The sequence below is a fragment of the Glandiceps talaboti genome, chromosome 5 (genome assembly GCF_964340395.1).
Source record: "Glandiceps talaboti chromosome 5, keGlaTala1.1, whole genome shotgun sequence".
Taxonomy (NCBI): domain Eukaryota; kingdom Metazoa; phylum Hemichordata; class Enteropneusta; family Spengelidae; genus Glandiceps; species Glandiceps talaboti.
Window position 1 is genome coordinate 3,930,404 of NC_135553.1, and position 12,596 is coordinate 3,942,999.

The 12,596-nt window shown below is 34.5% G+C and overlaps 1 protein-coding gene across 2 annotated transcripts; it reads left to right on the forward strand.

Moving 5' to 3' along the window:
- The first annotated feature begins 1,424 nt into the window (after positions 1 to 1,424).
- LOC144435779 (uncharacterized) lies at positions 1,425 to 10,940 on the forward strand. Of its 2 annotated transcripts, XM_078124399.1 has the most exons (8): positions 1,425 to 2,132; positions 3,922 to 4,029; positions 4,591 to 4,671; positions 5,542 to 5,664; positions 6,299 to 6,427; positions 7,131 to 7,208; positions 9,884 to 9,918; positions 10,415 to 10,940. In XM_078124399.1, the coding sequence occupies exons 1-7, from the start codon at positions 1,631 to 1,633 to the stop codon at positions 9,892 to 9,894; spliced, it is 1,032 nt and encodes a 343-aa protein (XP_077980525.1). In that variant the 5' UTR covers positions 1,425 to 1,630; the 3' UTR covers positions 9,895 to 9,918; positions 10,415 to 10,940. The 2 variants fall into 2 exon arrangements, with proteins under 2 accessions (XP_077980525.1, XP_077980523.1); XM_078124397.1 differs by lacking the exon at positions 10,415 to 10,940 and having other exon boundaries at positions 9,884 to 10,041.
- The last annotated feature ends 1,656 nt before the right edge of the window (positions 10,941 to 12,596 follow it).

Below are 12,596 nucleotides of genomic sequence, written 5' to 3' on the forward strand. Positions count from 1 at the left end.
AAACACTCATGGCCATCTAGTCTTCGATAATATTCACGTCTTGGACACAGTCACTTGTGAGCTAATATTCTATTCAAGGATGGTCCTGATACAAAATGATAAGACCACATTCACTTGTGAGCTAATATTCTATTCAAGGATCTTCCTGATACAAAATAATAAGACCACAGTCACTTGTGAGCTAATATTCTATTCAAGGATCTTCCTGATACAAAATAATAAGACCACAGTCACTTGTGAGCTAATATTCTATTCAAGGATCTTCCTGATACATAATAATAAGACCACAGTCACTTGTGAGCTAATATTCTATTCAAGGATCTTCCTGATACAAAATAGTGGCGGTATTAGGTATTTACAAATGTTTTTTAAAATATTGTCACCGACTCACCGTTGCTCACTCCCTAAACAACAAAATCGAAAATAAACGGCACTAAATAAAGGAAATAGAAGTAAATAAAGAAATCGAGCAGTATTTGCCACAGATTTTAATCAGATTGGAAATAGTTCTGCTATTTATTTTTTGTTTGTTACATAAATGGTACAGGAGATCAACTATGCTACAAGTACATGAATAACCATAGCAGTGAAGTTTTTGTGGTTACCAAGTCACCATCACCTATGAACCTAGCCAAAACTTCCCTAAAACACATCTCACATCATCACAATCTTATGGCTTCAAAAGAAATTTCTTCATTCTATGAGTGGTAAAAATTGTTCACTGCTATAGTTGTCATTCATGATGGTGGTAGAATTGGGGGGGGGTTTTTGCCAGCCAATAGGGTGTATCAATGGCAAGTGTGATAAAAATAGAAATTGACTACTATCAACTTGGTATGAACAAATCTCAATAGACTCAACACCAAATATCAAAGCAATTCGACCACCGGTTTCAGAGAAGAAGTCAAAAATATCATTTTGACTGTAAAATACAAAAAATTGCTAAAAAGAGAAACTGACTCATCAATTTGGCATGGACTAATCTGGAAACACTCCTTAAAGCCACATGCACACCAAATATCAAAGCAATTCGACCAATGGTTTCAGAGAAGTCGTAATGGTAGTAGTAGTAGTAGTAGTAGTAGTAGTAGTAGTAGTTGGGAAATAACTAATAGTTTTAAAACTTTCAACGTGGTGGCAGTGGTGGGATTAAAAAAATGGTGGACTGAAAAAAAAACATTTATTCTGGGACTAGTGTCCTGTTCCATGTCTGACAACATTTAACCCGTTTAAAAAAGAAAAATATGTTTTCACAAGGGGGGGGGGGGGGGGGGGGGGGGTCATGTTTTACGCAAAAACCTGGACCTGATTTCCTCCGGTCCTCCTCGGCCTCCCTTGAAGTCAGTGTCCTTAGATAACCCCAAGAATTAAATAGCGCCCCCAACGACTACAATCTGGCGTCATAAGCTCTCTGTTCACCTCCCTGAGTTTTCGTGTTTTGGGATATTTTCCGGCCTGGTGTATGGACACCCGTCATGTCGTTCAACTTAGCAACTCTGTGAACGGAATCGATGATATTACGGATTTTCACCAAACTGGGACTCAATTTAACAAATGTGCTGAGTATGTGCCATCCTGAGCAAACGTAACACGGAAGTACGCAGGTAATTTCTTAGGCCCAGGGATCGGAATGATGATGCCAAGCGTAAGGTACAAGTATGACTTCACTGTTATATTTAATACCGTCTCAGAAAATGACAGTAAATTCGCGGAAACATTTGTAGAGCAAATCGAGACAAAATACGGAAAGAAGGGCTTCCTGAGGGGCAGAAATTTCGTCCCTGGTTTAAAACCGGATATCTTAGAATACGTTTTGCACAACTGTGAAAGGGTATTTATAGTTTACAGTCAAGATACCAATGAACAAGTCAACTATGAGGGCAATATGGCACTAGAAAAATATCTAGAAGAAGACAAACCTGAAAACCGGGAACGTATAATTCCATTGGTTAGCGACAGCAAAGGAAGAGTTCCACCCTTTCTACGATGTTACAATAAAATTGAATATCTGAAGAACGGCACTGAAAATAAATATTTCTGGGACAACATACAATCAGTAGTTAGCTCACCGATCGGAACTTCACTTCCGGGAAGAGATTGCCATGCACTGACTAAAAGTGTAACTCTGAATGGTAAGATGATAATTTTTCTTTGTTTTAGAAATATCATAACTAATAAATTCCTTTTATAACAGTATTTGTACCGTTACACGTGATATTGCAAAGTGTTCAAACTCTGATTAGTCGAACTCTATCATGGCATGTAAGTATCTTCCATTGTCATGGCAACGTCACTAATTCATTAATTAAAAGTGGTTGAAATGCATGACATCAGATGTAGACTCTTGTTTACCATAAAAGGGTAGCAACTCATTGACATGTAGAATATTTAGGGAATTTTAATTTTTTAATTTTTTAAATACATGTTTGGTTAAAACTTAAATATATAACACCAGGACATCAACATTGGCCCATATGGATGAGAATTGGGTATTTATTTTGGATTTTAAACTGAACAAACAAATCTTCTGTGTTTTTCTACTTAAAAAAACATTGAACACCATACATGAAGTTGTTGTAAATTGCATGCAAACAATTTCAAACTATGTAAAATGTTATTGTACGTTACATACAGTATTCAAATTAGCTGATAGCATGGCATGGCGTGACATGTCAGATCTTACAGACTATAGTTTTTTGAAAATGCAGTCTTTATGGGGAGGTGTGGGGATACTATGGCTGTTGCATTAAAATGGGGAGGGGGGAGGACGATTGTCATATTGAGAAAACCTGGATGTTGAACTATATAAAAGTTATGCCTACCCCATTAGAAATGGTCAACCCTATATGTGCTCGGGTACATTACGGTCTGTGATTGTGTATAAAAACAATAATATGGTTAAAAGGTAAGATAGCATCTCCTAAACACTATGAAATTAACACCAGTCTTCACTACATAATATTCTTTTGAATGCTAGTGAAAAGTTTTTCTGTATGCAAAATTTGGTGATGACGTCATCATTTAAGTATCAAAACTTGCACGTTTTGGAACTATCAAAACCGGGAGGACAAAGACTCCAGAAATCGCCGAATTGAGACATTATACATTATTTTCGATTGTTATGTTACAATATCTAGGTAGAAAGAAATTTCTAAATTAATCATTTTTTAGTAAATTTGATGTTGAAGTTACCATTGTTATGCAAATATAGGTAAAAAATAAAGATAATTAGTCATACAACGAAAATGAGTAATTTAGAAATTTCTTTCTACCTAGATATTGTAGCATAACAATCGAAAATAATGTATAATGTCTCAATATGGCGATTCCTGGAGTCTTTGTCCTCCCGGTTTTGATAGTTCCAAAACGTGCAATATTTTATACTTAAATGATGACGTCATCACCAAATTTTGCATACAGAAAACAATTTCACTAGCATTCAAAAGAATATTATGTAGTGAAGGACTGGTGTTAATTTCATAGCGTTTGGGAGATGCTATCTTACGTTTTAACCATATCATTGTTTTTATACACAATCACAGACCGTAATGTACCCGAGTGCTAGACTAGGAATACTGCTCATGAATTATGAAGAGACACATGCATGGTACATCATAATATAATCCAAGCCAAGACATGGATGACACTACTGATTTACAACATGCACTTGTCCACAAAGTAAGAATGTTTAATAGCAATATTTAAATTGAAATTGAAATGTATTAACATATTGATGTTCCAGGTGTGTTTATCCGACCGAATCGGACCGACTTCATTGGAAATGGTATATAAGTGTACCATGCTGGGTGGGGCCCATGTCCTCGCTGTTCTCATTGATGAATTAATTAACAACATCTGTTCACAAAGTAACAATTTTTAATTAATAGCATCATTTCTTGTTTTTCTTTCTAACTGTGACAGCTGAACAGCCAATGAGTGTTGCTTATGACGCAGGAAATGGCCAAGAACAGCCAATGAGACCTGCTTTATATGAAGTGGGAAATGGCCAAGAAAATATACCGTTTGCAGGTAAGGTTTGCATCTCAGTGTTACCATAGAAAAGGCATTAGAACCATCATATAATTGAAAAACACCATTCCTCTATTTACAAAACACCACGAAGAACAGAGAAAATAATGATTTCATTACAGTCAAAGTAAATGCCAAAGTCACATACTCTTCCAACAACTAAAATGTATATTAAAGGGGAACATCACTCCATGAAATAAATGGGTTCTGAAGAGTCATTTCATGATTTTACATCACCCACAATTACTTGCTATTTCAGAAAAATATCAAGTTCATCTTATGCCTTATAGGCTATCTTTGCCATGGGCCAGTGCAGGATGGCAGTCATATGTATTCATGGGTGCACAACAAATATTCATAACTCCTCAGTGCTTACTCCCTTCATTGTAAAACATTTCTTGTGATGTTTCTCTGAAATTGCAAGAAATTGTAGGTGATGTAAAATGATGAAATGACTCTGAAGAGCCCATACTAGTATTTCATGGAAATGGAGTGGCGTTCCCCTTTAAAGGAACATAAGTTAAATTCCCTTATAATGTTTTTTCCCCTTGCTGATTATAGATTCAGACAGTGGCTTCCAAACTTCACCTGATGCTGCCATGGCCATTGAGGAAGCCAATACTGATAGGCGGAGAACTCCAGGTAAACCAATTTGCCAATTTAGATTTTATATCCCCTATCTTCAAATGAAATTTTGCTGCTAGCTAAGCATAGACCCTTGGCTTGGTTGATTTTGGCTAAACCATCCTCTCAACACTTGCTTAGACATTTGAATTCAATATTTTACTTTAAAGGGACACAAGCTGACTTTATAAATTTTTAGGATGTAATTTTCTTCTGCATATTATAAGGTACTTACAGTACTCTACTGATGTATACTTGGCCATCACTTGCAATTGACTGAACTCAAACCTGGTGTTAAGATATAACCTTTAAACGATCCAAATGATGTAATGTATTACATCATATATCAAAAAATGTACAGGAACTCCCAGTGATATGATCAACAGTTCTAACAATGCCAGAACACAAATTGTAATGTCATAGAAGGCATGCATTGGCATTAACATTATACTAGAATAGCTTAATGAAAATCCTTTGTAAGTACTGTCACCATCTTCACAGAGAGTATTAAAAAAGACTTCTAAACTCAGCTTGTGCCACTTCAGTGAACTACCAGCCAGAAAACAGGTGCAAAAACATATTCAGTAGACAGGATCAGCCAATCATAAAGTCAAGTAGATTGAGGTGTTGTTCAGTGAAATAATTATAGTGTTGAATATAGAACTATTGTACGAATGTTTAAGTGAGTGTTGTTGAGAGGACAGTGCCAAAATCAACCAAGCAAGGGTCTACTCAGTGACTACATTGGTGCTTTAATTTCATCTATGTGTACTTTATATTACATGACTGTAAATTGTGTTCCATATCATTGCAGGTTATTTATTGAACTGTGTATCATCTATTGAAATCTAAATTGTCTGTGCTATAATTTTTTCATTCAATTCACAGATCTAACTGCCAGTGGACGAGGAGAAAGAGAAGATGAGGATAACACATCTGATGGAGATAGAAGAAAAAATGAGAGTAAACGAAACCCTCCACAGGTAGTCCATAAAACTGTTGAAAATCAAGGTAAACTTATTCCTTAACAACACTTTTAATTGTTTCAAAGCTGTATATTTATAAACCGAGGCAGATAAAAGCATTTTATGAGTTATGGTAATTCTAGTTATCCTAAATCCTAATCCTAATTCATGCTTTAATCGTCTTTCTTTTAAAATCATTATACCGGTATATCCTTTACATTGTGGTCAGACATGTTGACTGAGAAGTAAACTGTCTGGCAACAAATAGTCTGTCCAGATGTCCTATGGGCCACTAATTATAGTGTCATTCCTTATGGACACTAATAATCAGACAGCCATTATACACTGGATGTTTTAGTGCCAGACAAGTGCTATCATTGGGGCACAGACTAAACCACTCAGGGTGTCATCATTGGTTGTCAGGGGCAACTTGGTATTTGTTCTGGTAGATTCCTCTAACCCTGTTGAAACTTCTGTATAATTAATTTATCTAATAACATATAACCAGTAATTTTCATTGACAAAATAATGATTCAGAATCGTATACATGCATTATGGCCATATCTTTATTATATGGACTTAATTAATTTTAACTTAGTTTATTCTGCTATAAAGCCATACTGAGGTTTATCAGAACAACTTCAAATTCAACTCGGTCTGGTAATGTAACTTGGTTACAGCTTTAACCAGTGGTCGTAGAGAAGAAATAATGTGTGGAGCATCCGAAGGAGACAGGAGTACTGAAAACAGAGAACCACCTGATGAACCCTGTAGAAGCACAAATGGAGATCAACCTAAAGTAGGAACTGGTAAGAATTACTAAAAAGTGTAAACCTAGATATTTTCATCTCTGGAAATTTTGCCTTTTTATAGACTTTAGATAGTTCTCTAAGACTAATGTTAACTGTTACTTCTTGACTGGTACATTGTGTTCATGTACAAGAAGGCATTTTATAAGTCACTATGTAACTTTTGTATTTTTAGCGAAAATGTCCAGGGTTTACAGTATATGACTTAGACTTGTCTGGCTGAATATAGAAACTTGACTGTAATTTCTGGCTTAAATGTAGACCTTTGCTCCCTAGTTTTGAATTTTTGTGCTTGTAATTTGAATCCACAAGGGTACAGCTGTACCCAGCACTCAGAAAAATAACCCCCTCTCCCCCCCAAAAAAAAAGAAAAAAGAAAAAGAAAAAAAAAGTTGTCTGATAGAGCTAAAGAAACAATTTGTCCTCAGCCTCAAAACCAAAGAATGATCTGATCCTGAATACCTGTTTCACTGAACCAGGTAAGATATGTTGATAAAAAGAAATAGTGCAAACAACTTATGCCAGTCAATCTGTAACCATTACCTAGACATTAACATTTCCTAATTTGACCCACGTTAATTATGTAATCAGCTGGGCTTGAAGAAAAATATGGCCATTCAAATTTGTACCTGTACATCTCCTTGTCATCATGATATGTACTTTGTTAATTAAATGTGTTATGATGCCTTTGTGAATGTTACAGATGTTGTAGTACAACTTGAGGAAAAGAAGGACGAACAGCAAGTTCCAGATAACAATCACCATTGTTGCCCTAAATGCAGTGAGTTCATTTATATTCATTACTGACTATACCACATATATAGGCTATACCACAGGGCATAGCAATCATGTAATTAATTGATTGATTGGTTGATTGATTGATTGGTTGGTTGGTTGGTTGGATGGTTGATTGATTTATTGATTTATTGATTGATTGATTGATTGTATGATTAAAAGATTTTGATTTAAACAAAGAAATAAAATGTTGTTCTTTTCCTGTCTCTTTTTTAATTTGTATTGACAAAATAAAGACCCCTTATTCAAGAGTATCATTGAGCTCCTAGTTTTAATGAGGTTTGTTAATTAGTAATACCATTTGATGATCAACCCGATATACTCTCCAAAATAACTAGCATTTTCACTATTGCTGCAGCTATTGTAAGACATAACACTTACATAAAAAGGCCAATTAATCCATTGAACATGGTAAAGTCCTCATTGAAAGAAAATTCATCACTCTCAGATAAAATCTGATGACTATAAAGTCCAAATTACTACTTTCTGCAATTGCTTACTACAAACTGACACAAAACTTATCACCTCTAAGGTGATAGGCCACAAATGTGAGAACAATAGGCAGTATAACTGTAACTTTTGTGGCTGCTTGGGTCATCTGCCTATCGCCTGTTTTGACTCTTTTTTTTCTCTCACTTATCATGCAATTTGAATAGTTAGATATCTTTGCATTTACTGGTTAACACACATATAGGACAAAATTCAAGGTTGTAGTATTGGGGTATTTTGCATATAACTTGAATACAGACCATTCAGGTAATATACAACCCTTGACACTCAGGTAAAGCAGTATCCTTGTTTGTCACTATTGTCTATAGCATTTATATCAAGAAGGGTAAAATAACAATTTTGATGGCTTTGATTATTAGTATGTGGCCTTTCTAAAGTAGTCACTTCATAAATGTATGTTGTCAACTAACAAACTTCTGACTGATTAAAATAATAATGGGAGCACTGTGATTATGTCTAGTTTTCAGTGAGATATGGTGTTTGCACCATAGTTGTTGACTATTTACTTGCCTTGCACTGCCTAAGATTGTTTACATTCTAGTCAATGACTATTTACTTGCTTTGCACTGCCTAACATTGTTTACATTCTAGTCAATGACTATTTACTTGCTTTGCACTGCCTAACATTGTTTACATTCTAGTCAATGACTATTTACTTGCCTTGCACTGCTAACATTGTTTACATTCTAGTCAATGACTATTTACTTACTTTACACTGCCTAACATTGTTTACATTCTAGTCAATGACTATTTACTTGCTTTGTACTGCCAACATTGTTTACATTCTAGTCATTGACTATTTACTTGCCCTGCACTGCTAACATTGTTTACATTCTAGTCAATGACTATTTACTTACTTTGCACTGCCTAACATTGTTTACATTCTAGTCAATGACTATTTACTTACTTTGCACTGCCTAACATTGTTTACATTCTAGTCAGTGACTATTTACTTGCTTTGCACTGCCTAACATTGTTTACATTCTAGTCAATGACTATTTACTTACTTTGCACTGCTAACATTGTTTACATTCTAGTCAATGACTATTTACTTGCTATGCACTGCTAACATTGTTTACACTCTAGTCACTGACTATTTACTTGCTATGCACTGCTAACATTGTTTACACTCTAGTCACTGACTATTTACTTGCTATGCACTGCTAACATTGTTTACACTCTAGTCACTGACAATTTACTTGCCTTGCACTGCTAACATTGTTTACACTCTATTCAATGACTATTTACTTGCTTTGCACTGCCTAACATTGTTTACATTCTAGTCAATGACTATTTACTTACCTTGCACTGCCTAACATTGTTTACATTCTAGTCAATGACTATTTACTTACCTTGCACTGCCTAACATTGTTTACATTCTAGTCAATGACTATTTACTTACCTTGCACTGCCTAACATTGTTTACATTCTAGTCAATGACTATTTACTTACCTTGCACTGCCTAACATTGTTTACACTCTAGTCAATGACTATTTACTTGCTTTGCACTGCCTAACATTGTTTACATTCTAGTCAATGACTATTTACTTACTTTGCACTGCCCAACATTGTTTACATTCTATTCAATGACTATTTACTTGCATACATTGTTTACATTCTCGTCAATGACAATTTACTTGCCTTGCACTGCCTAACATTGTTTACATTCTAGTCAATGACTATTTACTTGCTTTGCACTGCCTAACATTGTTTACATTCTAGTCAATTACTATTTACTTACTTTGCACTGCCTAACATTGTTTACATTCTAGTCAATGACTATTTACTTACTTTGCACTGCCTAACATTGTTTACATTCTAGTCAGTGACAATTTACTTACTTTGCACTGCTAACATTGTTTACATTCTATTCAATGACTATTTACTTGCCCACATTGTTTACATTCTAGTCAATGACAATTTACTTGCCTTGCACTGCTAACATTGTTTACACTCTATTCAATGACTATTACAGATTGATTTACATCTAGAGACACCTGCACATACCGGGCTGATGATTAAAGCAAATGAAACAGGATACATTTGTATGTGATATGGATGCTATAAACTGTTGTGGTAAACCATGTAAACTCTTCAAAGTTTACTTTAGTGTTATGAGTTATAATGTTTTGTCTTTTCTTTGACATACAGGTATCCTGTAATTGCATCAAAAGAAGTTTTTTATGGTATGTATACGTACAGAATAGAATTTCTGATGATGGTGGTGCTATGAAGCTTGTGGTCAAATCACTTAGACAGCATCGTTGTAACAATGTTAAGCTATCTGGTAATTAAGTGACCCCTATGCTAGTGGAATCACTTGATGACTGATTGTAAATAGGTGGATTGTGAAGGTTCACTGCAGTCATTTGTTTAGGAATGGACGTTGTTCTCAAATTTCAATGAAGTCTTGTATTTTCATGGGTCAGGTCTTTTCTGCATAGAACTTTTGTTTGTTGTCTGATGTTAGCTTGTATTTTACAAATAGATAACAAATATCGTGTGCTACTTTCCTATCAGTTACTAATAATTCCATTCAGTCAGTTACTGAAAGTTATACACTCTAGCTGTAAGTTATAAATTGTTGAAAAAATTCTTAACTGTGCATAATTGATTTTTTTCAGATTGTTTTCTTACATTTTGATAACTAATATTTAATGCTTTTATTTATATATATTTCAGGACCATTTAGGATGTTTCAGCTGATTACATACTCAAGGAATATTTGTATTTGTGATTAGATGTAGATTTTTTTTTTTGTCTTATGAAATACTGAAGTTACTTCCATGTGTCCAATCAAAAGTGCCTCGTTTTTTTATAGAATTTACTTGATGCAGTTTATGGCCCATTGTACAGCTAGGTAGATCTAACAATATACTTATCATGACAGTGGGCTACTAAAGCTAATATGTACACATTTTTAGTTTGTATAAATTACGTTTTTCCGTATTATTCTGGACTACTACATTTGTACATATATTTTAATAGTTACATATTAATGATCAATTAGATTGAAAATTATAAAACCTATTAATTATTTCCAGTAGACCCTGTCACGGATATAGGCAGTATACAGATTTTAATTATTTAATGTCAAACAATAAAATCATCCCACATTTTTAACGATAAAGAGATTGATTAAAATAATACTTCAAATAAGATTATGTACAATATCAATGAAATCTATCAATTAATCATGATATTTTTAGAGAGGTAATGATTTTTAATTGGTGAAACTAACAATTATTAAATCAATATACTGTGAATAAAGATATTACATATTTGAAATATGATTTCTGTTGCTCTGACTTTTTCACTTGTGTCGATCCTTTTTAGCACAACTGAACTGAGGTTCAGTAATGTTATAGCATCAACAAATGTGTGTGTGTGTATGTGTGAATGTATGTGCGGGTGTGTGTATGTATGTATGTATGTATGTATGTATGTATGTATGTATGTATGTATGTGCGGGTGTGTGTATTGTGTATGTGTGGGTGTGTGTATTGTGTGTGTGTGTATGTATGTATGTATGTATGTATGTATGTGAGGGTGTGTGTATTGTGTATGTGTGGGTGTGTGTATGTATGTATGTATGTATGTATGTGAGGGTGTGTGTATTGTGTGTGTGTGTGGATTTAAAATCACTGATCTGATCATTTTTACTCGAACTATTGTTCATCTACACACCCTAAGTAATACTGACACCCACAGTCTCAGAGATAATGTTTTGTTGGAAAGATGTAATTAACTTTGACCCTCTTGACTATCAGAGTCACATATCACTATGCTCCCTTATGTTATCAAGCAATTTTTGAGTATCAACACTTTGTAAATGATAATAATAATAATCTTTATTTATACTGGATAGTTCTTTGAGCATTTAAACACTTAATTGTCTCCCAAGAAGTCCAGTGAGGGCCATCCCTCATGGGTTCAGTGTTAATGCAGGAGGAAACCGGAGTACCTGAGGAAAACCTGCGTTGTTCGGTAGAGTCAAACTGAACGACACTCTTCTTACTTACAGCGTGGTAAATTTAATCGAACCCTGAATGGGGTTCAAACCCCGACCGCAGTGGTAAGAGGCAAGTGGTTTAACCACTCGGCCACCGACAACCAATGATATATAATATTATCTTGACTAAACTTTAGAGATAGTGAAATGGTATTATTTTAGGGACTGGTGAGCTCGAGGCTAGTATTTGATTGAATATCACTTGAACAACATTACATATTTGCAACAACAACAACAACAACAACAACAACAACAACAACCAACTTACTAATTCAGTTGCTAATTGCGCAATAGCACAAGACTCAGTGTTTACGCACAGGGCACGTATTATTGCTTAGATTGCCATTTTCCTAGGAAAATATCATACGAATCTTGCTACTACAAATGTATCAATCTCTATACTACGTAGAAATATTTAATATATTCTCTTTTTCCTTACAGGTAGGAATATATATAGTCAAAAGGTTGTTATATTTTGTCTGTAGGCCAGGAAAACAACAATCTAAGAAATATAACATGCCCCTATGTGCTGGCATGACAAATACAAACATTTGAATGGTACTGTGGCCAAATTTGCCTTTTCGAACTTTTTCATCTTTCAATACCAGGAAGGTGATATTTTTCAAAAGTTTTCCATACTGAAGAAAACATTTTCTGTCAGAGGCCAGGCATAATAAGCAAAGTTTTATGAAGCGTCATGATAGGTAGTTGTTTCTCTTTATTTTGACTGGCAACAATGTAAACTATTCAACCAAAAAAAAATCAGATAGTGGGGTTTTTTTTCTGGTACTCTTTTTCAAGAATTTATTTTGAATATCGCGAGATCAGTAGTTCAATGGAGGATAAAAAATA

What these genes read in the sequence shown, in the direction of transcription:
- LOC144435779 (XM_078124399.1), top strand. Translation starts at nt 1,631, where the DNA reads ATGATGATGCCAAGCGTAAGGTACAAGTATGACTTCACTGTTATATTT. An exon ending in TAAAAGTGTAACTCTGAATG is followed by an intron (nt 2,133 to 3,921) that starts GTAAGATGATAA and finishes TAACTGTGACAG; the next exon opens with CTGAACAGCCAATGAGTGTT. An exon ending in TCAACCTAAAGTAGGAACTG is followed by an intron (nt 6,428 to 7,130) that starts GTAAGAATTACT and finishes TGAATGTTACAG; the next exon opens with ATGTTGTAGTACAACTTGAG.